The sequence below is a fragment of the Phyllobates terribilis genome, unplaced genomic scaffold, assembly GCF_046119375.1.
Source record: "Phyllobates terribilis strain yellow unplaced genomic scaffold, ASM4611937v1 Scaffold_10__3_contigs__length_209671492, whole genome shotgun sequence".
Lineage (NCBI taxonomy): Eukaryota > Metazoa > Chordata > Amphibia > Anura > Dendrobatidae > Phyllobates > Phyllobates terribilis.
Window position 1 is genome coordinate 54,334,740 of NW_027362770.1, and position 26,159 is coordinate 54,360,898.

The window sequence follows — 26,159 nt, forward strand, 5'->3', positions numbered from 1 at the left end:
AAAGCTCCACTTGTTTGGTGAATAAAGGCTAGATGTTCTAACAAAATAGAATCTACATGGTGGGCACCATTTACTTCAAGTTATAATGTTCCTTACTGTGTTGTTGACCTTTTGGAGATGCATTAATGTGAGGCATATAATAAAGTCTTCCTGCCATTTCAAGTATCTTTTTAGAATACACTGTCATATATGTACATGAGGAAAACAATATTTCTGGTCATTAAAAGACTTGTATCCAGCTTTTCATCAGTGTTTCCCTATTCAAGCTCCCTCTCTAAGGCTAGGGTCATACCCACGTATTTCCTCTCATCCAAGAGAATCGGGTTGATTATGATCAGAGTTTGATCACAGTGTGATCCGATTTTCTCGAATGAGGAGAAGATGGTGAAAAATATTTTTCTCCATCTACTCCATTCTGTCAGTCATCCAAGTGCAGTCCGATGTTTTCCACAAACTCATTGACTTGCATGGCCAAGTGTGATTTGATAGTTGGATCCAACTCAGGCATGCTGCAAATTTTTTTTCGGACTGATGAAAAAATATGATGTTTTCCATTCACAGTACACACTGAGACATCAGAGAATCTGCTCTCCTGCCTTTATGTAGCACATGCTTAAAAGCAGCAGATGGATGATATTATATGGCTGTACTGAGGAAGATAGCTCTTGAAATGACATTACTCTTTTAAATTCTGATTTAGAGCTACCCACTCCTTACCGAATGTGGTTAATGATAAGATTGGTTGGAGGAATAAACAAATCATCTACTTCTTCAAAGTCAGTGCGGATAATGTGCTGACTTTCTCCTGTACTTGCTTCAGATATAACCTGAAATACAAAATATTGGAGCATATGTAAATAAACAGCATTTAATATATATAAAAGTTTTTAAAGAAAACGTGTAGAACAAAAAAAACTAGTGCAACGATATGGACTTATCAGATTCTATCTATAGTTTTTATATGAATTGTTACAGAGTTACATAGGTTGAAAAGAGACCTAAGTCCATCAAGGTCAACCTTCCTCCACCAATTGTACATTTTGTCAATAAATTATTACCCACAATGTTATGTTTCTTAACAAAAAAACTCTACAAACATGTAAACATTGGTTGTCAAAAGTAATACAAATGATTTACTGTATGAGGAGAGCTGTGGCGTTTGATGATATAAAATGCAAAGAAGGAGAACATCGTTATGCAGATAGTTCAGGAAGACATTGATTTCACATGCAACGTAGGCAAAACCTTTTTCTATGGCTATGAGTTTGTCTTTGTGGAGAACAGATAGCACACAGAACTATTAGCCTATGTGCCAGTTTACATGGGTTATTTTTGCACAGATCTGGGGTCCATGGGAGAACAATAACAACATTCTATGTTCTGGTCCGACTAGGCAACTCCGGCACACTGAAGCTGCAATCTGCAGAAGGGACTTGTCTAAGTATTTTTTTAAGTGAATAGAATAAATAAAAAAGGTACAGTACAAACCCAAATTGTAAATCAAAATCTGAAATTTTATTTTGAATCTTAACTGATGGCAAAAGTGGAATTGTAAAAACATACACCCCAAAGCTCCTGAAATGTCCTATTTTTCAGTTCTTTAGCTTTTTTATGGCATGTGGCATAATTCAAATTTATCTACTTGGCTTTCCACAGACAGGTTTTAAACACAGTCAGACGCTGGTCTGGCTCTGCCCCATCTATTTTGAGGCCTGGTTGTCACATAGCACTTGGATCCTGTTCTTGCTTTATCCTAGTGCTGTTCATTTCTTTTTTTTTTTTTTTATAAGAGAAGCTAGGGAAACCTCCATCACTTTTTTGTTGAATATAAGAAAAAGTGATGAAACAAAGTAGGTGGGGGGGGTATTTAGTCAGCCTCCAATTGTGCAAGTTCTCCCACTGAAAAAGATGAGAGAGGCCTGTAATTAGCATCATAGGTAGACCTCAACTATGAGAGACAAAATGATAAAACATATCCTGAAAATCACATTGTCTGATTTGGAAAGAAATTTTTTTAAAATTTTGGTGGAAAATAAGTATTTGGTCACCTACAAAAAAGCACAATTTCTGGCTCTTACAGACTTGTAACTTCTTAAGAGGCTCCTCTGTCCTCCACTTATTACCTGTAGTACTGGCACAAGTTTGAACTTGTTATCAGTATAAAAGACACCTGACCGCAACCTCAAACAGTCACACTCCAAACTCCACTATGGTGAAGACCAAAGAGCTGTCGAAGGACAACAGAAACAAAATTGTAGCCCTGCACCAGGCTGGGAAGACTGAATCTGCAAAAGGCAAGCAGCTTGGTGTGAAGAAATCAACTGTGGGAGCAATAATTAGAAAATGGAAGATATACAAGACCACTGATAATCTCCCTCAATCTGGGGCTCCATACAAGATCTCACCCCGTGGAGTCAAAATGATCTCAAGAAAGGTGAACAAAAATCCCAGAACCACATGGGGGACCTAGTGAATGACCTGCAGAGAGCTCGGACCAACGTTAGACAGGCTACCATCAGTAACACACTACGCCACCAGGAACTCAGATCCTGCAGTGCCAGACGTGTCCCCCTGCTTAAGCCATTACATGTCCGGGCCCATCTGAAGTTTGCTAGAGAGCATTTGGATGATCCAGAAGAGTATTTGGAGAAAGTCATATGGTCAGATGAAACCAAAGTAGAACTGTTTGGTAGAAACACAACTCGTCGTGTTTGGAGGCGAGAGAATACTGAGTTGCATCCAAAGAACACCATACCTATTGTGAAGCATGGGGGTGATAACATCATGTTTTGGGGCTGTTTTTCTGCCAAGGGACCAGGACGACTGATCCGTGTACATGAAAGTATGAATGGGGCCATCTATCGTGAGATTTTGAGTGCAAACCTCCTTCCATCAGCAAGGGTATTGAAGATGAAACGTGTCTGGGTCTTTCAGCATGACAATGATCCCATGCACACTGCCAGGGCAATGAAAGAGTAGCTTCGTAAGCAGAATTTCAAGGTCCTGGAGTGGCCTAGCCAGTCTCCAGATCTAAACACAATAGAAAACTTTTCGAGGGAGTTGAAAGTCTGTGTTGCCCAGCGACAGCCCAAATACATCACTGCTCTAGAGGAGATCTGCATGGAGGAATGGGCCAACATACCAGCAACAGTGTGTGCAAACCTTGTGAAGACTTACAGAAAATGTTTGACCTCTGTCATTGCCAACAAAGCATATATAACAAAGTATTGAGATGAACTTTTGTAAATGACCAAATGCTTATTTTCCACCAAAAATTGTAAAAAAAATTCTTTCCAAGTCAGACAATGTGATTTTCAAGATTTGTTTTCTCATTTTGTCTCTCATAGTTGCGGTCTACCTATGATGCCAATAACAGGCCTCTCTCATCTTTTTAAGTGGGAGAGCTTGCACAATTGGTGGCTGACTAAATACTTTTTTAGTATGAGAAAAACTGACACATTGAACAAACACTGATGAAAATCTGATACAAAATACTGTTAAAATTGATCTTTTTTTCGTGCAAGAAAAATTATTAACATCTAAATGAAAACTTAAAGTGGTCATTCAAAATCATTTTTTATATGTACCTAAACCTTCCCTCAGAATCTTAAACAGATTTATAATGTGTTTATTAGTGATGATCAAGCACTAAAATGCTCAAGTGCTCAGTACTCGAATTGAGCAGGTCGGACGCTCGGACAGGCTCGACTCGAGTACCGAGTATAATGGAAGGCAAAGGGAAACTCGAACATTTTTCCAGAAGACCCAAATAGGAGGGCTGGAGAGGCAGGAAAATCGCTGAAATGGATGGAAACAGTGCTAAAATGGAATGGGAACAGTATGGGGAAAATGCGTGGATGCATCTGACTCCCAGGTTGTCAGAATATTAGTCCACTTTTACGGACTGACAATAAAACATACAAATCCAAAAATAAAATGGATTTTACAAGAAAAAATGTTAGGACACATTCTTTCCTGTATAATGACTTGTATATAAGGCAAGATTAAAAAGAGGAAAAAAAAACGCCTCCTCCACCCCTTAATAGCCGGACCATCTCTCATCGTATTTCCCAATTGCCTATGACTACAGTAGATGACAAAGCCTATGCGGACAAAGCAAGAACTGCCAAAAATTAGAATGAAGAGGGACTCCAATACACCCTGCATTAGACATAATGGAGGGCCTCATGAACTGTGTCTCATCATCGTCTACCTCTTGAGACACTAATTGCCGTTCCCCACCATCATTTTCTTCTGACCGTGGCAGCTCAAATATTTTGGCATCACTACACACAATCTCCATCTTGAAACATGCAGGGCAAGAGGCCAAAATCAATAAATGGAAATGTAAAGAGCTCCTCAGAGTGTCCAAGTGTGGGATCACTTGACTCCTGGAATTCGCCATAGTGGGAGAAATGAGGATCAGGGTGAGGATTATGTAACATAGTAACATAGTAACATAGTTTTTAAGGTTGAAGGAAGACTAAGTCCATCTAGTTCAACCCATAGCCTAACATGTTAATCCAGAGAAAGGCAAAAAAAAAACTTGTGGCAAACACTAAGCTCCACATTGGGGAAAAAAATCCTTTCTGACTCCACATATGGCAATCAGACTAGTCCCCTGTATCAACGCCCTATCAAGGAATCTAGTATGTATAACCTGTAATATTACACTTTTCAAGAAAGGCATTCAGGCCCTTCTTAAATTTTAGTAGTGAATCACTCATTACAACATCATGCGGCAGAGAGTTTGACAGTCTCACTGCTCTTACAGTAAAGAATCCGCGTCTGTGATTATGATTAAACCTTCTTTCCTCCAGACGTAGAAGATGCCCCCTTGTCCCCGTTTCAGGCCTTAGAGTAAAATATCAGTAGAAAGGTCTTTGTACTGTCCCCTCATATACTTGTACATAGTAATAAGATCACCCCTAAGCCTTCGTTTTTCCAAACTAAATAACCCCAAGTGTAATAACTTGTCTTGGTATTGCAGACCCCCCAGTCCTCTAATAACCTTGGTCACTCTTCTCTGCACCCTCTCTAGTTCAGCTATGTCTTTCTTATACACCGGAGACCAGAACTGTACACAGTATTCTAAGTGTGGTCGCACTAATGACTTGTATAGAGGTAAAATTATGTTCTCCTCATGAGCATCTATGCCTCTTTTAATGCTTTCCATTATTTTATTTGCTTTTGCAGCAGCTGCCTGACAGTGGCCACCAAACGTGAGCTTGTCATCCACCAATACACCCAGGTCTTTTTCAGTGACAGTTTTGCCCAGTGTTTTACAATTAAGCATATAATTATACATCCTCTGCCCAAGTGCATTACCTTACATTTATCCCCATTGAAGCTCATTTGTTATTTATCAGCCCAAGCTTCTAGTTTACATAGATCCTTCTGTAATATAAAATTGTCCTCCTCTGTGGTCCAGACTCTTGGCTAGGGATACTGGTACATGTGGAAGAGTGTTGCTGGGAAACATACTGAAAGCATTATCAGCGATCCAACTGACCATATGTTCTTGCTGATCTGGCTTAAAGAGTAGTGCCCCACGCCCCCCTGCAAAGTGGGTCAGGAAGCTAGGTCTCATGGATGAGTGTGTCCACTTCCCCGTCCTTTACCGCATGCCTTGCACATTTTAAATTAGGTATATAATATATGCCTGCAAATTTTGAGGTATGAATAGGAAAAAAAAATATGTAGCCCTGAAAAGGACTTTTGTTTTTAGGTTGCAGCAGCTGTATACCTATATAAGGACTGTAAGGCAATAAATCCTGCCTTTATGCCTTATTCCAGTCTATCCCTCCTCCACCAGCTATCCCTACACTGAACGCAGGTAACAGCGGTTTTACTACAGAAACAACAGCATGTAGCCCTGAAAAGGACTTTTGTTTTATTGGTGCAGCAGTGGTATACAAGTACTGCAATAGCTATTAAACGCTGCCTATATGTCTGCACTAATCTAATCCCTCACTCCTAGATCAACTCTCCCTGAACTGCTTTCAGAGGAGATTGTGCTGAGCATCGCGTCACCAAGTCTTATATAAGACCCGATGATGCGATGCAGCCAGCCAATCTTAGTAATGCTAGTAGCCAACATGGCTACAGTACTAACGTATATGGTAGGCAATATCCACATGTTTATTGGCTGTCTAACAGCTGCACAAAATGCGGGGCGGGGACTCGAGCATCGTGCTCGAGCAACCACGATACTCGATCGAGTGACAAGCGTACCCGAGCACCCCGATGCTTGATTGAGTATCGAGCAGTGACGAACACGCTTTCTCATCTCTAGTACTTATACAAAAAATTCTGCCCCTGTCTTTTACACTGTGTGTTGGTCTTGTGGGATGTTACATCACACTTGTAACTTTCCGAATACCAGCCACGTGGTTTTCTGCCTGAAACGTTCTGTCCAGTAAACATAACGTCACAGATGATGTTTGTATATGGGCAGTGTTGGATTTCTGAGATCATCTATATGCAATCCCTGCACCTATTCCTGCACTATCTACAGTAGTGTTCAAAATAATAGCAGTGTTCAAAAACATGAGTTGAGCACAAAATCTTTATACTATCGTATTTTTCGGACTATAAAACGCACCGGACCATAAGACGCACCTGGGTTTTAGAGGAGGAAAAAAAAAATGTATGCAAAAAATGTGGTCATGAATGATGCACTTTTAAGGGGGAGGGGGTCTTCTGCTGACACTGGTATAGGGGTAATGTCCCCCAATTCTGACAATATCCCCCATCCTAGTATAAATGCCCCCCCCTCCTTCCTTTTAGACGTGGTCCCCATCCCCATCCTGGTATGCCTGGGATCCCTCCATCCTGGTATGCATGGCACCCCTCATCCTTATCCTGGTATGCATGTCACCCCTCATACCTATCCTGATATACATGGCACCCCTCATCCCTGTCCTAGTATGCATGGTACCCCTCATCCCTGTCCTGGTATGCATGGCACCCCTCATCCCTATACTGGTATGCATGGCACCCATCATCCCTGTCCTGGTATGCATGGCACCCCTCATCCCTGTCCTGGTATGCATGGCACCCCTCATCCCTGTCCTGGTATGCATGGCACCCCTCATCCCTATCCTGGTATGCATGGCACCCCTAATCCCTGTCCTGGTATGCATGGCACCCTCATCCCTGTCCTGGTATGCATTGCACCCCTCATCCCTGTCCTGGTATGCATGGCACCCCTAATCCCTGTCCTGGTATGCATGGCACCTCTAATCCCTATCCTAGTATGGATGGTCCCCCTAATCCCCATCATGCTGCACATTAAAAAAAAAATAAACACTCCTACTTACCTTTCTTCTCTCCTCCAGCGCTGCGTCCGGTCTGCCTGCACTGATATCTCCATGTGATCGGCGCATGACGTCACTGCAATGCGTGGCTCACACGCGCCATGGGCGTGGGGAGCAGTGAATATTCGTTTTCTTTAGCAGCGGGGACAGTGTAGGCTGCAGTAGGCAGCTGCTGCCTCCTGTGCCCCACTCCTCCACCAATACCGCTCCCCCCACACCACACATAAATATACACCCCCCCCAACATTCGGACTATAAGACGCACCCCCCATTTTCCTACAAAATTTTGGAGGAAAAAAGTGCGTCTTATAGTCCGAAAAATACGTAGTTTTTATTTCCATGCATTGGGAACATTGCACACTATTTTCTAATTCCAAACATGAAGAGAAGTATATATAATTTGAACTACTTTGCAGAAAATAACTAAAAATGAACATTGGGCTGTTCAAAAAAAATAGCAGTGTATCCAAACTAACAATATATACTCTTTTTTTGAGGCTTTAGCATTGCCGTGAATCACTAACTCATTGCTTAGTTGTATGCCCACAGTTTTTTAGAACTGTTTCACATCTATGTTACATAGAGTCAACCAACTTCAGGCATCTGTTAACTGTTATTCCAGCTCAGGATGCTTGGACTACATTCCACAATTTATTGGTATTCGTTGGCTTTGCCTCAGAAACGGCATTTTCAAGTGTTCTATTGGATTAAGATCCGGGGACGGGGCAGGCCACTCCATAACCTCAATTTTATTGGACTGGAACTAAGATTTTGCTCATTTAATGGTGTGTTTACAGTCGCTGTCTTGTTGAAACACCCATTTCAAGGACATATCCCCTTTTGTGTATGGCAACATGACCTCTTCAAGTATTTTAATATATGCAAACTGGTCCATGATCCCTGGTATGTGATATATATGTCCAGCAGCATAGTAAGAGAAACATGCTCATATCATGATGCTTGCACCACCATGCTTCACGGTCTTCAGAGTGTACTGTGGCTTGAATGCAGAGTTTGGAGGTCATCTGATGAACTGTCTGCGGCCCTTGGACCAAAAAAGAACAATTTTACTTTTATCAGTCCACAAAATGTTTCTCCATTTCTTTTTAGGCCAGTTAATGTGTTCTTTATCAAACTGTATCCGCATTAGGGAATGTCTTTTTTTTAACAGTGGGACTTTGCAGGGACTTCTTGTTAAGAGATTATCTTCACACAGGCGTCTTCTAACTTTCACAGTACTCACAGGTAATTTGAGACTGTCTTTGATCATCCTAGAGCTGATCATTGGCTGAGCCTTTGCCATTCTGACTATTCTTTGATCCATTCGAATGGTAGTCTTCCATTTTTTTCCATGTCTCTCTGGTTTGGCTTTCCATTTTAAAACATTGGAGATCATTTCAGCTGAACAGCCTATCATTGTCCGCACTTCTTTATAAGTTTACCCTCTCCAATCAACTTTTAATCAAAGTACGCTGTTGTTCTTCTGAACAATGTCTCCAATGACCCATATTTCTCAGTTCTTTCATGGAGAAATGCATGTACAACATGTGCTGGCTTCACCCTTAAATAAGTGCCACCTGATTCACACCTGTTTCTTCACAGAATGATTGACTTCCCTAATTGAACTCCATACTGATATTATTTTGAACACACCCCCTTTCAATTAATTATTCAAATACACAAACTCAAAAACATGCAGATCATGAATGCTGAGTCTGTTGGTTTACATAGAATTTACTGCACCAACTGATAAATTGTTTGACATGTGGTAATATAATTTATTCCAAAAACAGTGATTAATCTGGTTAGTCATATTGGAATGCTATTATTTTGAACACTACTGTATAAGTGGCACAGAAGCCTTTGGATTGCTGATGTGTGATCTCTGCTCAGTGTTTTTCCCTGTGTATAGAAACTGTGGCAATCATGACCAAATGCCAAAGAAGGTGTCAAAAGTGCGATCCCCACTTCCAGTGCTGATCTGTCTATAAAAGCGCTTGAAGTACAGAAGCAGTTAAAGATCCCTGCTCAGTGAACAGAAGCTGCAAGATCATGCTAGCCACTGCTTCTACAGTATTCATGGAGACCCAGATCAACCTGACTGAGAAGCCATAACGCTTGACAACTTGGGATTTGTAGTCTGGATGCAGGGAATGGATATGCTGCATCAAAACAATAACAATACACTCCAATTGACGTTGGGGGCAGAAAGGTAGGAGAATTTAAAGAAAAAAGGTATTGAGGGGGACTTTTTGGCAAATTAGAGACACAAATATTTAAAAATTTTTTTTAGAAAACCCTTTTAAGGAGTGGATATTATTTAATGACTAAGAGACTTGATAGTTTGATTACACTATGATGCATGTAGACTAGTGATGAGCGAGCAAGCTCGTTTAACCCTTTAAGTTTTGGCATGCTCTGCATTTCAGTAACAGCCGCCGTGGCTGCATGTGTCACATCTGTTAGAAAGCTGTGACACATGCAGGGATAGCCTATCAAACAGCAGTCTAACACATGTGACACATGCAGTCGCGGCGGTGGTTACTGAAATTCCGAGCACGCCAAAACTACTTGGCGAGTACCCGAGCATGGTCATTTAAAGGGTTAAGCGAGCATGCTTGTTCATCACTAATGTAGAGCTAAGAATTCGTAACTAATCATATAACTGCTCTGATAAATGTGGTGGCATTGTGTTTGTGTCCAACCATTAACAAAAAAAATATTGTAAGGACATTAATGATTTTGGATCTCCACAGTTGTCTTTACTATCTCTTGCAGACACAGAAATAAGAAGTGCAGCTTTTCCAGGTTCAATGGATCACCTTTTTAACTTGTTTCCACTGAATATCAAAAAGCAATCTACAAGATTTTAAAGGGAATTAAGTAAGATCAACCCTCCTGCTGTCTACATGAGCATATAGGTCATAGGAAGCTGAATAAAATTATACCTTGATATTTTTGATCTGATGCTTTATTCCAGAGATATCTACAGTACAGACCAAAAGTTTGGACACACCTTCTCATTTAAAGATTTTTCTGTATTTTCATGACTATGAAAATTGTACATTCACACTGAAGGCATCAAAACTATAAATTAACACATGTGGAATTATATTCTTAACAAAAAAGTGTGAAACAACTGAAAATATGTCTTATATTCTAGGTTCTTCAAAGTAGTCACCTTTTGCTTTGATGACTGCTTTGCACACTCTTGGCATTCTCTTGATAAGCTTCAAGAGGTAGTCACCGGAAATCATCTTCCAACAATCTCGAAGGAGTTCCCAGAGATGCTTAGCACTTATTGGCCCTTTTGCCTTCACTCTGCAGTCCAGCTCACCCCAAACCATCTCGATTGGGTTCAGGTCTGGTGACTGTGGAGGCCAGGTCATCTGGCGTAGCACCCCATCACTCTCCCTCTTGGTCAAATAGCCCTTACACAGCCTGGAGGTGTGTTTGGGGTCATTGTCCTGTTGAAAAATAAATGATGATCCAACTAAACGTAAACAGGATGGAATAGCATGCCGCTGCAAGATGCTGTGGTAGCCATGCTGGTTCAGTATGCCTTCAATTTTGAATAAATCCCCAACAGTGTTACCAGCAAAGCACCCCCACACCATCACACCTCCTCCTCCATGCTTTACGGTGGGAAACAGGCATGTACAGTCCATCCGTACACCTTTTCTGCGTCGCACAAAGACACTGTGGTTGGAACCAAAGATCTCAGATTTGGACTCATCAGACCAAAGCACAGATTTCCACTGGTCTAATGTCCATTCCTTGTGTTCTTTAGCTCTAACAAGTCTCTTCTGCTTGTTGCCTGTCCTTAGCAGTGGTTTCCTAGGAGCTATTTTACAATGAAGGCCTGCTGCACAAAGTCTCCTCTTAACAGTTGTTGAAGAGATGTGTCTGCTGCTAGAACTCTGTGTGGCATTGACCTGGTCTCTAATCTGAGCTGCTGTTAACCTGTGATTTCTGAGGCTGGTGACTCGGATAAACTTATCCTCAGAAGCAGAGGTGACTCTTGGTCTTCCTTTCCTGGGGCGGTCCTCATGTGAGACAGTTTCTTTGTAGCGCTTGATGTTTTTTGCAACTGCACTTGGGGACACTTTCAAAGTTTTCCCTATTTTTAAGACCGACTGACCTTCATTTCTTAAAGTAATGATGGACACTCGTTTTTCTTTACTTAGCTGCTTTTTTCTTGCCATAATACAAATTCTAACAGTCTATTCAGTAGGACTATCAGCTATGTATCCAACTGACTTCTGCACAACACAACTGATGGTCCCAACCCCATTTATAAGGCAAGAAATCCCACTTATTAAACATGACAGGGCACACCTGCGAAGTGAAAACCATTTCCGGTGACTGCCTCTTGAAGTTCATCAAGAGAATGCCAAGAGTGTGCAAAGCAGTCATCAAAGCAAAAGGTGGCTACTTTGAAGAACCTAGAATATAAGACATATTTTCAGTTGTTTCACACTTTTTTGTTAAGTATATAATTCCACATGTGTTAATTCATAGTTTTGATGCCTTCAGTGTAAATGTACAATTTTCATAGTCATGAAAATACAGTACAGAAAAATCTTTAAATGAGATGGTGTGTCCAAACTTTTGGTCTGTACTGTATGTTTTTCTTATATATAACGTATATATATATGGACAGGCCAATCTGCTTCCAGAACGTATTATAAATGAAAGGGGGCATTACAGTGTGAGATATATAACTAACACAGAACAGTAGAACTGAAGAATGTCTCATAGCAAACACTTTAGCAGCTGCAGTTCTCACAGCTCTGCTGTATTTCAGCAATATTGCAGCATTTTCTGCCTGTGAAATGGAAGCTGAAGCTGAGAGGAACCTGAAGATGTGTCAGGTATAATCACACACAGCTCTGCAGTGAGATCAGGAGAGCAGAGCGTGACCATTACACATCACACTGGTAATTTCCCCTTTCATATAAAATAAGTTCTGCAGGTAGATTCTCATACTGATCAGTGTTCGGCCCATAGTCCTGAACAGCTTATTTTCATATAAGAAAAATGTGGATTTCTTTAGAATAAGACGTCAGATTACATATACCAAGGCATCATTTTATTCAGCTTCCTATGACCTACATGTCCATATAAACGGCTTAGGAGGGTTGATCCTACTGACAGATTCTCTTTAAGAAACTCTCTGGAGCATCCTTAAAATTCTCAAAGGAAATGTGTGTTTCACATCCAGTAAAAAAAGCAAACTAAGACTGTTGCTACATTTTTTAAAGTATCATAAATTAACTTCATTTAATAACAGAGATAAAACTTCTGTGTAACAGCAGCAGAGGAACAGTGTAAATGACTGCAAATCACTTCCATGGAAAAGATTTCTCCAAGTAATCTCCTTAGATAGGAAAACACATTATTTAATGTTCAGTTTCTGCTTTGTAATATAGTTTACATTTCTTTGTATGTTCGGCAAATTAGAAAACCCTGTTTTTATTGTTATTAATAGATGTGTTCAAATTAGAATAATTTGGATAGATAAAGAATATTCATTAATCAATTTAGGAAAAGCCAGCGTGAACCTTGTATTTTAAATGAAGTGTTACTTTTCAATGTCTGAAATAGAGAGTAAATTGCAAAAGGCATTCGCTGAGGTGTTTGCTGCACCACTTAAATGCAAATTCCTTATTACATTGTACTAATTCATCTAAAAGCTCTCCAATAGTGCTGCAAGATATATTTCTAGCACAAAGTCTCAAGCTTCACGAATTATTTCTGAATGTCGCCATATTGGGCTGTATGATATTAAAGTAATACTTATGGCAAGTCAAGAGAAACTATAGAGATAGCGAAATATATGGAATGTACACTACTCAACTTTGAAATTGCAATATCAATAAGAGAAAGTTGTGAAGTTGTGGAAATCACAAGATTCACAGACACATTAATGATATGCAAATGGTGAAAAAATGGAAACAACATTTTCAAAACATCTCCTTTAAGGCTATGTGCCCACGATGCAGAAATGCTCTGGATTTTTCCTGAGCGTTTCTGCATCTCCCTGGCAGAAAAAACACATGCTGATTGTACATGCGGATTGTACATGTGGATTGTACATGCGTTTTCCTGCCAGGGACAAGCGTACGTGAAGCATTTTGATCATGCGATTTCCCATGCGGGTTGTCAAGCGCTTTCCGAGTGATTTTAGCATCACTTGGAAAGTGCTTGACAACTTGGTCACACTATATAAATCCATGCATGGATTTTATATAGTGTGACCAAGTTAGTTAAAAAAAAGAATAAAAATGGTAAAAGATAAAAAAAAACATTATACTCGCCTTCTGATGGCCCCCGGTCTTCTCTCCGGTGCGTCCGGTCTTCCCGGTGTCTCGCGGTTGTGTAAAAGGACCTTCCATGACGTCATTTAGTCATGTGACAGGTCACGCGACCGCCGATGTCAGCGGTCGCGTGACCCGTCACATGACTAAATGACATCATGACAGGTCCTTTTAGACCATCGCAAGCTGCCGAGGAGCCAGGACGCATTGCTATGGAGACCGGGGTCCATCAGAAGGTGAGTATAATTTATATTTTTTATTTTAATTCTTTTTTTTTACAGAGACTATGGTACCCGGGTTTGGAAGAGAGTCTCCTCTTCTCCTGACCCGGGTACCATCAGCACAATGAATCGCTTAATATCCCCATGTGCACATGTAGTCATGCTGATATTAAGCGATTCAATGCAAGTCAATGGCGGCGAAAACGCAGCTATTACGCAAAATAATTGGTAGTGCTGCGGATTTTTCCGCAATTATAATCCGCAGTGGAAATTTCCGCAGCATGTGCACAGCACATGCGGATTATCATTGAGGAACATTGCAGACCTTCTACCAAGTGTTTTTTAAGCATTTCTGCAGCGGAATTGCCACTGCAGAAACACTTAAAAAATGCACAGTGGGCACACAACCTTATTCAGCATCGAGTATGAGCACCACACACAGAAATCCCTGCACTTACACACCTTGGCTGCTGTTATTAATGGCTGTTTGAGAATTTTTTTGCCATGCTCAGTGCATTTGGACAAGCAAATCATCAAGATCCACTGCTGGCAGGTCCATTGCAATTACCAATCAATGATGTTCCAAATATGCTCGATGGGAGACAAGTTAAGAGACACTACAGTCCATGGTAACACATTTAAGCCACACAGGCTGCTCAAAGTGGCCTAAATAACATTCAGTCTGGTGTTGTCAAGTTGAAAAACAACTCATGGGACACTGGGGATATGGCCATACCACTAGTTCCATGACAAAATCAATATAACACCAATCTGCTAGTGTAATTTGAAGGCTACAATGATCTGGCCACCGTACCATATGCCATCCCACACCATAATCACAGGAGTACGACTGGTGTGACATTCCCTCTTGAAGAACTCTTCGTGGCGTTACCAACATGCGTCATCAGATTAGAAGAATGACGGGTATTGATCCATTCTGTAATGCACTTGAAATTAGACGTCACAAACCAAGCCTAGGGCATTAAACATTGTCTACAAAAAAACATCAAAAGGCATTTGCACAACATTCAGCTATAAGATAGATGTCCAGCTACAGATGTTCCATTGGCTTCATGCTATTGCTCTCAAAGGCTATCAGGGTGCAGAGAAAGATGGCACTGAAGGTCTATCCTCTTCAGTGGTAATTCTTGATTTTGACTTGGATGCAATGCTATTTGGAGACTGGACTGGTCAATGCCATTAAGAGGCTTTTACATGGGATCATGACAGTGTCCCCAAACCAGTTTGTCAACATGACAATGCTAGGCTGCATGTTGTTCATGCTAATGTGAGCAGCCTACTTGCTCTAAATGTGCTACCATGGCCTGCAGCATCTCCAGACTTGTCTCCCATAGAGCATATCTAGGACGTCATTGTTTGGGAATTGCAATAGAAGCTGCCAACAGCCGATCCTGATGATTTGCATACCCAAGTGCATTCAATGTGGCAGAACATTCATATGACAGCCATTAATCGCATAATTGATATCTGCCAAGGCGCGTTAAATGTATGTATTATTGTGTGTGGCACTTATACTCAAACCTGAATATATCGAGTTGTTTTGAAAATTTTCTTTCCATTTTTCTTTATTTGCATATCATTTACATGTCTAGCAATTCTGTGATTTGCATTACTCCACAACAACTTTCCCTTTTTTGTTTTGCAATTTCAATGTAAAGAAATACAATCCTCTCCATTCTCAAGGGCTGAGAGATTTTTAATTTTATTATCTACTGCTCAGTGCCTACATTTACCAGCCACTGCTGTAATCTATCAGTGGTGGCCAGTCTACTAAGTGGGAAGCTGAATGCTTACAAGTTCTTTACTGTGGGAAGTTGGCTGGATTACTAGAACATACAGTTAGTTCCTGATTCAGCTGGCTTCAGTGCTCCCGTACTCCTTTGAACTTGCAAAGGCAAAGCTGCGTCTGCTTGCAGCATCAGAGTGTAATGATAAAAGGGATGGAAAACAGAGAAAATGTGCTATAGGATTTTATCTGGTAAAAATTTCAATAAATAAAAAAGCTTATGTTAACCTGGTTAGGTTGTGCTCCCACAAGGTTAAAGTATAGAATACCCGCTGCTGCAAGTCCACCGGTCATCAGACGAGATACATACGTGAAGAAAGGAATTGTGGATGTTCAGTGCTGCTGGTAGGAGGAAAGGCAAGTCCAGGTACACACAAAACAGGTTTTTATTGTCGATGCATTTTTGAAGTTCTTGAAGTCTGAATTACATAGATTCCATATTATAACTAATGCTATGACAAGTTTGCTCTCTGAAAATGGCATTTGTTGAACTGTCACACATCATGTCTCCTTTTGGCGCAATTATTTGAAATTTCAATGCTATAAATGTGTTTGTATTGTGTTGCGTGCATATGGTTTTTGTCCTAAAGAAGAAATATGTAAACTTCGAAACGCATCAACAATAAATACCGCAAACATATTTTGTGTGTACCAGGACTTGCCTTTCCATCTAGTTTTGCAGCATATACAGCAGACTTGAAATATAACTTTTAATATGTCATTTAAAAAAACGATAAAAGTAGTAGAAAACATACACAAAAATCACATATAATAAAGAGAAACCTTTTCCCTGTATAGGAAGGGTGACAACAGTGGTTATCTAATTTCAGGGCAAAAAGTATCAGTTTATCAAATTACCCCACCTAGCCAACATAATCCTCCTGTTTAGAGAAAATGCCATATGTTCATGAGGTAAAGAAAGAAAAGGAACAGTCTCACCGGTCCCGTGAGATGGGTCGTTCTATCCGTAGCTCCGCAGACTACCCGGATGGTGTTCATTAGCGGACCATGTAAGACCCTGTTTCTTTGGCTGACCTTAGGACCCCAAGACTCCCGCCCTCACAAGGGCAGTTCACAGCTGACCCTCAGTTGCTAGTCAGCCCTAAGATGACCCTAAATAGTGCCTCCCTACGCGTTTCCTCATCATCGGGTGATTCAACAGGGGATTGGCACAAGCAAATTCAAAGATGTAGGGTATAGCACCCTTCCATCAGGGTATAACAAAGGCAATAGCATTACACAAATGGATCATACTACTTATATATATTCATATGAAGCCAGTCCTTCAGGATTGGTTATACACATATCATGTGTGTGATTATAAACCCCTGCCCCCATATCAAACAGGGCGCCAATTCAGAGTGAACATAGGCCAATCAAAGCATATTATGACGACCCCTAAATTTAAAAGTAAATAAACAGTTCTACCCAATCCATATGTCCTGGAGCTGGCAAGTGTTCATTGCTCCACTTGATTCCCAAAACTGCAATGGCAGAGTGGAGCGCATTTGTGGTCCAAGACCCCAGAAATAATACCCTGCCATTGCAGTTTTGGGAATCAAGTGGAGCGATGAACACTTGCCAGCTCCAGGACATATGGATTGGATAGTACTGTTCATTTATTTTTGAATTTATGGGGCATCATTAGATGCTTTGATTGGCCTATGTTCACTCTGAATTGGTGCCCTGTTTGATATGGGAGCAGTAGTTTATAATCACACACATGATATGTGCATAACCAATCCTGAAGGATTAGCTTCATATGAATATATATAAGTAGTATGACCCATTTGTGTAATGCCATTACCTTTGTTATACCCTGATGAAGGGGTGCTATACCCTACATCTTTGAGTTTGCTTGTGCCAATCCCCTGATGAATCAGCCGATGATGAGGAAATGCATAGGGAGGCACCCTTTAGGGTTATCTTAGGGCTGACTAGCAACTCAGGGTCAGCCGTGGACTGCCATTGTGAGGGCGGGAGTCTTGGGGTCCTAGGGTCAGCCAAAGAAACAGGGTCTTACATGGTCAGCTAATGAACACCATCCGGGTAGTCTGCGGAGCTACGGATAGGACGACCCATCTCACGGGACCAGTGAGACTGTTCCTTTTCTTTCTTTACCTCATGAACATATAACATTTTCTCTAAACAGGAGGACGATGTTGGCTAGGTGGGGTAATTTGATAAACTGATACTTTTTGCCCTGAAATTAGATAACCACTGTTGTTACGCTTCCTATAGAGGAATAAGGGCTCTTTCTATTATATGTGTTTTTTGTGTATGTTTTCTACTATTTTTATCGTTTTTTTAAATGACAAATTAAAAGCTTTATGTTAAGTCTGCTGCAAATGCTGCAAAACTATATTGATTAGCAGTCTTTTGGCCTTGGGACTACTTTGTTATCAAGTGAATCTATTGCTTCTAATTCTTGCCTTTCCGTCTACCAGCAGCACGGAATATCCATATTTCCTTTCTTCACATATACCACATCAGAGGGAACACAGTTCAATACAGGATACAGAATGTTAAGGGATATTCCAAGAAGGCTTATCTACAATGAAAAGTGACCTAATGAAACATGCTAATTATTGTCTTATCTGAAATATACTCTGAATGGTAATCATCTTCCATACATGTAAATATCATATTCCTTGTGTTCTATTATTTTGCTGCACATAATATCTGCATGATGACTTTGCACCACGGTTGCTATCTGCTCCATTAACATTACTTCTGCTACATTTGTAAAACATTTAACTAGGAATTCTAGCATTAGCGGTGTAGTACTTTAACCTTCACTGTAGGCATTACTTGTGGTTCATTACAGTTAGATTAGATTGCTTTAATTAGTTGTCGACAACCTTGTACAGCATAAATGCTTAGCCAATTGAGAACATTTTCTGTTCATATCTATGAAGATTTTATTTTAAATGTTCCTTTTTTCTGTTTATTAGGTCTTCTGTGGTTGTTCCTGGTCCATTAGATACCAGGAGTGGCCCAGAAAGGCTCAGTCCATCTGCTTGGGAAAGCAAGTATGACCCAACAGCTTATTTCTCTATGTTGGAGGTCAGGCAAACAGGACAACTGTATTGCTTCTTAATGGCAGTCCGATGCTCCACTTATGACACTCTTTTGAATTAACAGATCATATTTTCTCACTTCACTAGTCAAATGGTAGTAGGTTTAACACTAGTAGCACCATGGGGGCATCTTAGATCAGAACGAACAGCACAAAGCTGTTGCCGAGGGCAAAGACAACATTTGAAGTGCAATCAAGTTGAGAATACGGCTTTTTATACCAGTGAAAAATACATAAAGAAAACAACAGTAAAGGATTCTAATGGACCTATGTATTAGGGAGTCTTTCTATTGTTAGAATCATAACATGATTATTGTAAATAAAGAATATTATGCTTGTTTAAATAAAAAGTAGCAAAATTTTATAATTAAACTGCAAGAGCAGTATTGTATCATATGTGTATTTGGTACAAGGGGAGTAATCATATTAAAGAGAACCTGTCCCCAGAAAAAATTTGTTATTCTGCAGATATGGGGTTAATTTTAAGGTCAATATGGTTATTACGCTGCCCGGTGCCTGCACTGAGAAATTTAATGTTATTTTCCCCTGCAGCGTTCAGGTTTCAGTGCCGGAGTTGGTTTAGTCACTGCTTTGAGAATAGAGAGCGGTAGCTGTACCCAGGCCCCCGGCCCTGACTGACCCTCGCATTTAGCATAATGAGTACACCTGCAAGATGACTCCCAGTCAATTGCTGGGAGTCATCCTTTATAAAATACTACCTCCCCCTTAGGGAGTCACCAAGAAATGTGTTTAGTCATTAGGTAGTGTGGTGTTCTACCAGTGCGGCTGTGATGTTCCCTGGTCGGGGTACAGCCAGGGTTCTGAAACTGAATCCCTGGTCCAAGTGCGGCCAGTGTCCTGAACCCAAATTCCTGGTGCCGATGCTGCTAGAGTCCTGAACCCAAATCTCTGGTCCCAGTGTGTCCAGTGTCCATAACCTAAATCCCTGGTCCTGGTGTGGCCAGGTCCTGAACCTGAATCCCTGGTCCCAGTGCGGCCAGTGCCAAAACATTGTCCCCTGTTCCTATTGCAGCCAGTCCTGTTTCAGAAGCCCCTGGTCCCAGTGTGGCCAGTGCCTGAACATTGTCACCCCCCCTGGGGTCAGCAGCTGCAGTACCAGGTTTTGCCTGGGAGTGGTACCTGGTGGCTACCTGAAGCTCAGTCTGTTTCTACCTTCAGGAGCTCCAGTGAACAGCAGGTAGCCACTTAACTATGTCCCTACTTTGGCTGGCAGGCCTGGCCCTGTGGCACCATGGGCCCAAAAATCCACTTGCACCACCATTAGGCATAACACAGTTAAACACAGGTCGCGGTCCTTTTACATTTTAGGAGACCAGTCGTATAAATGAGACATCATACCTGGGGGGCGTATTAACCACTGCTCAATTAAAGTCCCATACACATTATACTAATATCATCTGAACCTGCCAATATCAATGGGTTCTTCAATAATTTAATGTGTATGGAGGCGTCTGCCAACTGACCATTGGGGAGAGAAGAATGGGTATGTCTGATTTCTAACTGCAGATCGCATTGGTCTCCCAGAGATAAGCCGCTCTCCGACATGTCAGCTGGCAATGTATCTCCTATGTATGGGAAAGTTGGCCAAGATGGCTCTCGAGTAGTGATGAGCGAACACGCTCGCCACTACTAGGTACTCGCCCGAGCATCTTGGTGCTCGACAAGCTCGGCGCTCGGCGAGTATTTCTGGGTTGCTCGGGCGGGAACTCGGGTCCCCACCCTGCATGTTTGTCGCTCGACACAGTCACTCCGGATCAGACAGTGTAGGGAGAGCTGCTGCTGTGTCAGGGAGAGATTTAATCGTGTATTAGGTAGTGTAGGGAGAAAAACCGTACATTACACATATTCATCTTAACAAACAGTCCATTTGAGGGCTAACTAATCGATCTGCAGGGATATCAGGCAGGCAGTAAGTACAGTGGTCGCCAAAAGTATTGGCACCCCTGCAATTCTGTCAGATAATACTCAGTTTCTTCCTGAAAATGATTGCAATCACAAATTCTTTGGTATTATTTGTAACATACCTGGCGGCGTCCTTGCATGGTGGTCCATCTCCCATTGTGCAAGAGCGCGCACTTGATCTCCAGTCCAGAATGTCTCTCTGGCTTCCCTCCTTGCTGTCTGTTTGTCTGTTTTGGCTGCATAGGGCGACGCCCGCTGAACTTCCTGTTTCTTGTACCTGCTGCGGACACGCCCCTGTTGCACCTTCAGCCTATTGCTGTCCATCTTTGGGTATTTATACCACCTTCTTCCTCAAGATGGCGCCTGAGCATTGTGTCCTGTCAGTTGGCTTTTTTGTCTCTGACATGCCAGGTCCTATCCTGTTTTCCTGCCTGTTTTCCAGTTCTGTGTCTGAACTGTGGTCTGTTCTTGTGAACACGCTTCTTGCCTGTTCTTTCGCCTTCTAGGGGCTGTATTCCTAGATCTGCCTGTCTGTGCCTTGCGGTATCTGTTTCCGTCTGAACAGAGTCCTGTTTGTGTCTCTGCCTTTCGGTATCTGTTCCCGTCTGAACAGAGTCCTGTTTGTGTCCCTGCCTTGTGGTATCTGTTCCTGTCTGAACTGAGTCCTGTCTATGTCTCCTGCCTTGCGGTATCAGTTCCCGTGTCTGACCTGAGTCCTGTCTGTGTACTCTTGCCTGCTGCCTTTCCTGGAGGCTGTATTTCCAGGCCTGTCTGAACATGCTCCTAGCCTGTTCCTCCCGCCTTCTAGGGGCCGATTACCTAGATCCGTTCCTGTATCTTGTCTGTCCTGTCTGAACACGCTCCTTGCCTGTTCGTTCCGCCTCTCTGGGGGCCGTATTCCCAGACCCGCTCCTGTATCCCGCTGCAGTGTCGGTCTCTTCCGTACACTCAGTTCCAGTCTGAACTCTCTCCTATCCTTTACCTGTTTTGCCTCTATGTCCGTTCCTTTCCTTTTTCTGCAGAGTCTGAACTCGTACCTAACTCCTGCTTGTTGTCTCTGTACTCCCGTTTGTGAGTTTGTGGTCCACGTGCTACTTCACTGCAAGTACCCTGTGGGTATCTGGCTCTGCCTTTCCCTTCCTGTCTGTTCCGTGTGAACAGAGCCCTGTCCGTCCTGCTCTGACTCCTTTGCTTACCGCTCCGGCGGTTCTAGCCTGCCCTGCTTCTGCCCACTGCTCCGGCAGTCCTGTCCTGCCCTGCTTCTGCCCACTGCTCCGGCAGTCCTGTCCTGCCCTGCTTCTGCCCGCTGCTCTGGCAGTCCTGTCCTGCCCTGCTTCTGCCCGCTGCTCCGGCAGTCCTGTCCTGCCCTGCTTCTGCCCGCTGCTCCGGCAGTCCTGTCCTGCCCTGCTTCTGCCCGCTGCTCCGGCAGTCCTGTCCTGCCCTGCTTCTGCCCGCTGCTCCGGCAGTCCTGTCCTGCCCTGCTTCTGCCCGCTGCTCCGGCAGTCCTGTCCTGCCCTGCTTCTGCCCGCTGCTCCGGCAGTCCTGTCCTGCCCTGCTTCTGCCCGCTGCTCCGGCAGTCCTGTCCTGCCCTGCTTCTGCCCGCTGCTCCGGCAGTCCTGTCCTGCCCTGCTTCTGCCCGCTGCTCCGGCAGTCCTGTCCTGCCCTGCTTCTGCCCGCTGCTCCGGCAGTCCTGTCCTGCCCTGCTTCTGCCCGCTGCTCCGGCAGTCCTGTCCTGCCCTGCTTCTGCCCGCTGCTCCGGCAGTCCTGTCCTGCCCTGCTTCTGCCCGCTGCTCCGGCAGTCCTGTCCTGCCCTGCTTCTGCCCGCTGCTCCGGCAGTCCTGTCCTGCCCTGCTTCTGCCCGCTGCTCCGGCAGTCCTGTCCTGCCCTGCTTCTGCCCGCTGCTCCGGCAGTCCTGTCCTGCCCTGCTTGTGCTCGCTGCTCCTGCAGCCCCGTCCTGCTCTGTTCTTGCCCACCGCTTCGGGCGTTCCCTCTCTGCTGTGGTTGTCTACCGCATCTGCGGTTCTGTGACCCAGTCTGTACTGGGTCTTAACCTTTCTGTGCTCCAGCCCGTCCTTTCGTCCAGTACCTCCCTGCCTGCATACTCGCCTGTATCCACCCATCTGCATACCTGCCGTGTTTGCTTACATCCACCAGTCTGTGCCAGCCTAACCTGCCTGTTCCAGTAATCCCAGTGTGGGTCAACCCCCGTGTCCGGAGTTTGACCTGGAGTAGCACCTGGTCCCTCTGCCCGGTTTCTCCCTGGTGCACTGGCGTCATATGCCGTCGTGCCACCTTGGTCGGATCGGCCAGATACTTAGTCACGCCCCTCCAGGCACTCTCCGGTCCATGGTCCAGTGGAACCACAACACCCGCACACGCCAGTCAGTCCGGGCATGTGCATAACAGCATGCTCAGGCCATGGTTCCCGTTGAGCCCCACGGCCTTCGCTCTCTGAGAAGTTTTCCAGCGAATACATGCATTAAAAATAAATAAATATTTTTTTTTTTTTCTCAGCTGAGTTCCAGGCTAATTACGCACCCGTCCAGATGGATCTATCTGCTCTCGTTCCCGCGGATCCGCTACGTTATTATGGGGATCCTAGACAAAGTCGTGCATTTGTGGATCAATGCATGCTACACTTCAAGTTCTACCCTCTATGTTTTCCCACCGATCGGGTTAAGGTGGCATTCATTATGTCTTACCTGGCGGGTGATGCCTTGGAATGGATCAACCCCCTATATGAAACACAGGATCCGATCCTCCTGGACCTAATGGCCTTCCTGGTGGCCTTTCTAATGGTCTTCGATGATCCTAACCCGGAGGCTCCTGCTGAAGCTTCACCTCCCAATGTCCCGGAGCAGCCCCGATGGGTAATGTGTGTGGGTAGCGCAATAGTCCTCCAGCCCAATGAGACTACTGCCCACCCAGAATCCTCACAGGGTGACTACGCTTTCCGGAATACTTCTCCCAACCTCAAGAGGCAGTCCAGACGTGCTAGACGTAGAGGCAAGCCGTCACGCCAGGGTCTGTCCTCCCTGAGACCTCCTGACCCCAACCTTGAAGTCCCTACTGAAGCTTCATCTCCCTGTATCCCAGAGAAGCCCCAACGGGTAATGTGCGTGGGTAGTGCTCCGGTTCTCCTGCCCGAAGAGACTTCTGCCCATCCAGACTCCACACAGGAGAACTTCCTGCACCCGTCATCAGATGCTTCACCCACTTTAACCGGTGTGCATGTCCAAGGATGCTCCAAAGCTGTGGTTACCTCTGAGTCTGTGCACCTCTACTACCTGGCGGAGAACCCCCTGTTGTCTCCTGAATCCTCCGGGATACCACTCGATGACAAATGGAGAGAGACTTCTCTACACTTGGTACTCGATACTTTGTCCGCTTCGTCCTGTGAGCCTGACAATGGGTACCCAAAAGTGGTAGTTACCCCCGAGTCTCTACACCCCTCCGACCAGGCGGAGGACCTCCAGTTGTCTCCAGAACCCTTCGGGGTGCTACCTGGTAGCGAAAGGACAGAGACTCTCCTATACTCTGTACCTGATACCTCGCTCGCTTCGTCCAGTGAGTCCAACCTAGTGTACTCCGAAGCAGAGGTTACTCCCGAGTCTCTACACCCCTCCGACCAGGCGGAGGACCTCCAGTTGTCTCCAGAACCCTTCGGGGTGCTACCTGGTAGCGAAAGGACTGAGACTCTCCTATACTCTGTACCTGATACCTCGCTCGCTTCGTCCAGTGAGTCCAACCTAGTGTACTCCGAAGCAGAGGTTACTCCCGAGTCTCTACACCCCTCCGACCAGGCGGAGGACCTCCAGTTGTCTCCAGAACCCTTCGGGGTGCCACCTGGTGGTGAATGGACAGAGACTTTCCTATATCCTGGATCTGATACCTCGCTTGCTTCGTCCAGTGAGTCCGACCTTGTGTACTCTGAAGCAGAGGTTACCCTTGAGTCTCTACACCCCTCTGACCAGGCGGAGGACCTCCAGTTGTCTCCAGAACCCTTCGGGGTGCCACCTGGTGGTGAATGGACAGAGACTTTCCTATACTCGGTACCCGATACCTCGCCTGCTTCCTCCAGTGAGTCCGACCTAGTGTACTCTGAAGCAGATGTTTTCTCTGAGCCTCTGCACTCTTCTGACCCGGCGGAGGACCTCCAGTTGTTTCCTGAATTCTCCGGGATACCACCAGATAACAAAGAGACAGTGACTTTTCCTCATTATGTACCTGATAACCCGTCTATTTCTTCCTGTGAGCTTGACAAGATGTACCTCGAAGCAGAGATTACCCCCAAGTCTCTGTCCCCCTCCAACCCGGTGAAGGACTTCCAGTTGTCTCTTGTAGCCTCTGGGGTGCCACCTGAAAATATGTGGAGAGAGACTTCCTTGTGTGCTGTTCCTGGTACTCCACCCGTTTCGTCTGTTGCTAAGGATGGCTGGATAGGAGGTAGCATCCTAGCTAACCAGATGAGATCAATTTTTCCTGTGGACAGTGGAAGTGATCTCCTTGAAGTGAACGACTGGTCCTCGAATTCCCTGCGGAAGATTCTGGCAGGCCTGAAGAAGAGGGGGCGTAAGGGGGGGGGTACTGTAACATACCTGGCGGCGTCCTTGCAGGGTGGTCCATCTCCCACTGTGCAAGAGCGCGCACTTGATCTCCAGTCCAGAATGTCTCTCTGGCTTCCCTCCTTGCTGTCTGTTTGTCTGTTTTGGCTGCATAGGGCGACGCCCGCTGAACTTCCTGTTTCTTGTACCTGCTGCGGACACGCCCCTGTTGCACCTTCAGCCTATTGCTGTCCATCTTTGGGTATTTATACCACCTTCTTCCTCAAGATGGCGCCTGAGCATTGTGTCCTGTCAGTTGGCTTTTTTGTCTCTGACATGCCAGGTCCTATCCTGTTTTCCTGCCTGTTTTCCAGTTCTGTGTCTGAACTGTGGTCTGTTCTTGTGAACACGCTTCTTGCCTGTTCTTTCGCCTTCAAGGGGCTGTATTCCTAGATCTGCCTGTCTGTGCCTTGCGGTATCTGTTCCCGTCTGAACAGAGTCCTGTTTGTGTCTCTGCCTTTCGGTATCTGTTCCCGTCTGAACAGAGTCCTGTTTGTGTCCCTGCCTTGTGGTATCTGTTCCTGTCTGAACTGAGTCCTGTCTATGTCTCCTGCCTTGCGGTATCAGTTCCCGTGTCTGAACTGAGTCCTGTCTGTGTACTCTTGCCTGCTGCCTTTCCTGGAGGCTGTATTTCCAGGCCTGTCTGAACACGCTCCTAGCCTGTTCCTCCCGCCTTCTAGGGGCCGATTACCTAGATCCGTTCCTGTATCTTGTCTGTCCTGTCTGAACACGCTCCTTGCCTGTTCGTTCCGCCTCTCTGGGGGCCGTATTCCCAGACCCGCTCCTGTATCCCGCTGCAGTGTCGGTCTCTTCCGTACACTCAGTTCCAGTCTGAACTCTCTCCTATCCTTTACCTGTTTTGCCTCTATGTCCGTTCCTTTCCTTT

The 26,159-nt window shown here is 44.2% G+C and overlaps 1 protein-coding gene across 3 annotated transcripts in view; it reads right to left on the reverse strand.

Annotated features, from left to right (window-relative positions):
* FSTL4 (follistatin like 4) overlaps positions 1 to 26,159 on the reverse strand; it is a 1,654,952-nt gene that overhangs the window by 11,499 nt on the left and 1,617,294 nt on the right. For all 3 annotated transcript variants that reach the window (XM_073649560.1, XM_073649559.1, XM_073649558.1), the window contains exon 15: positions 718 to 827. In XM_073649560.1, coding sequence (XP_073505661.1) covers positions 718 to 827 — 110 coding nt within the window. The remainder of the gene's footprint in view (positions 1 to 717; positions 828 to 26,159) is intronic.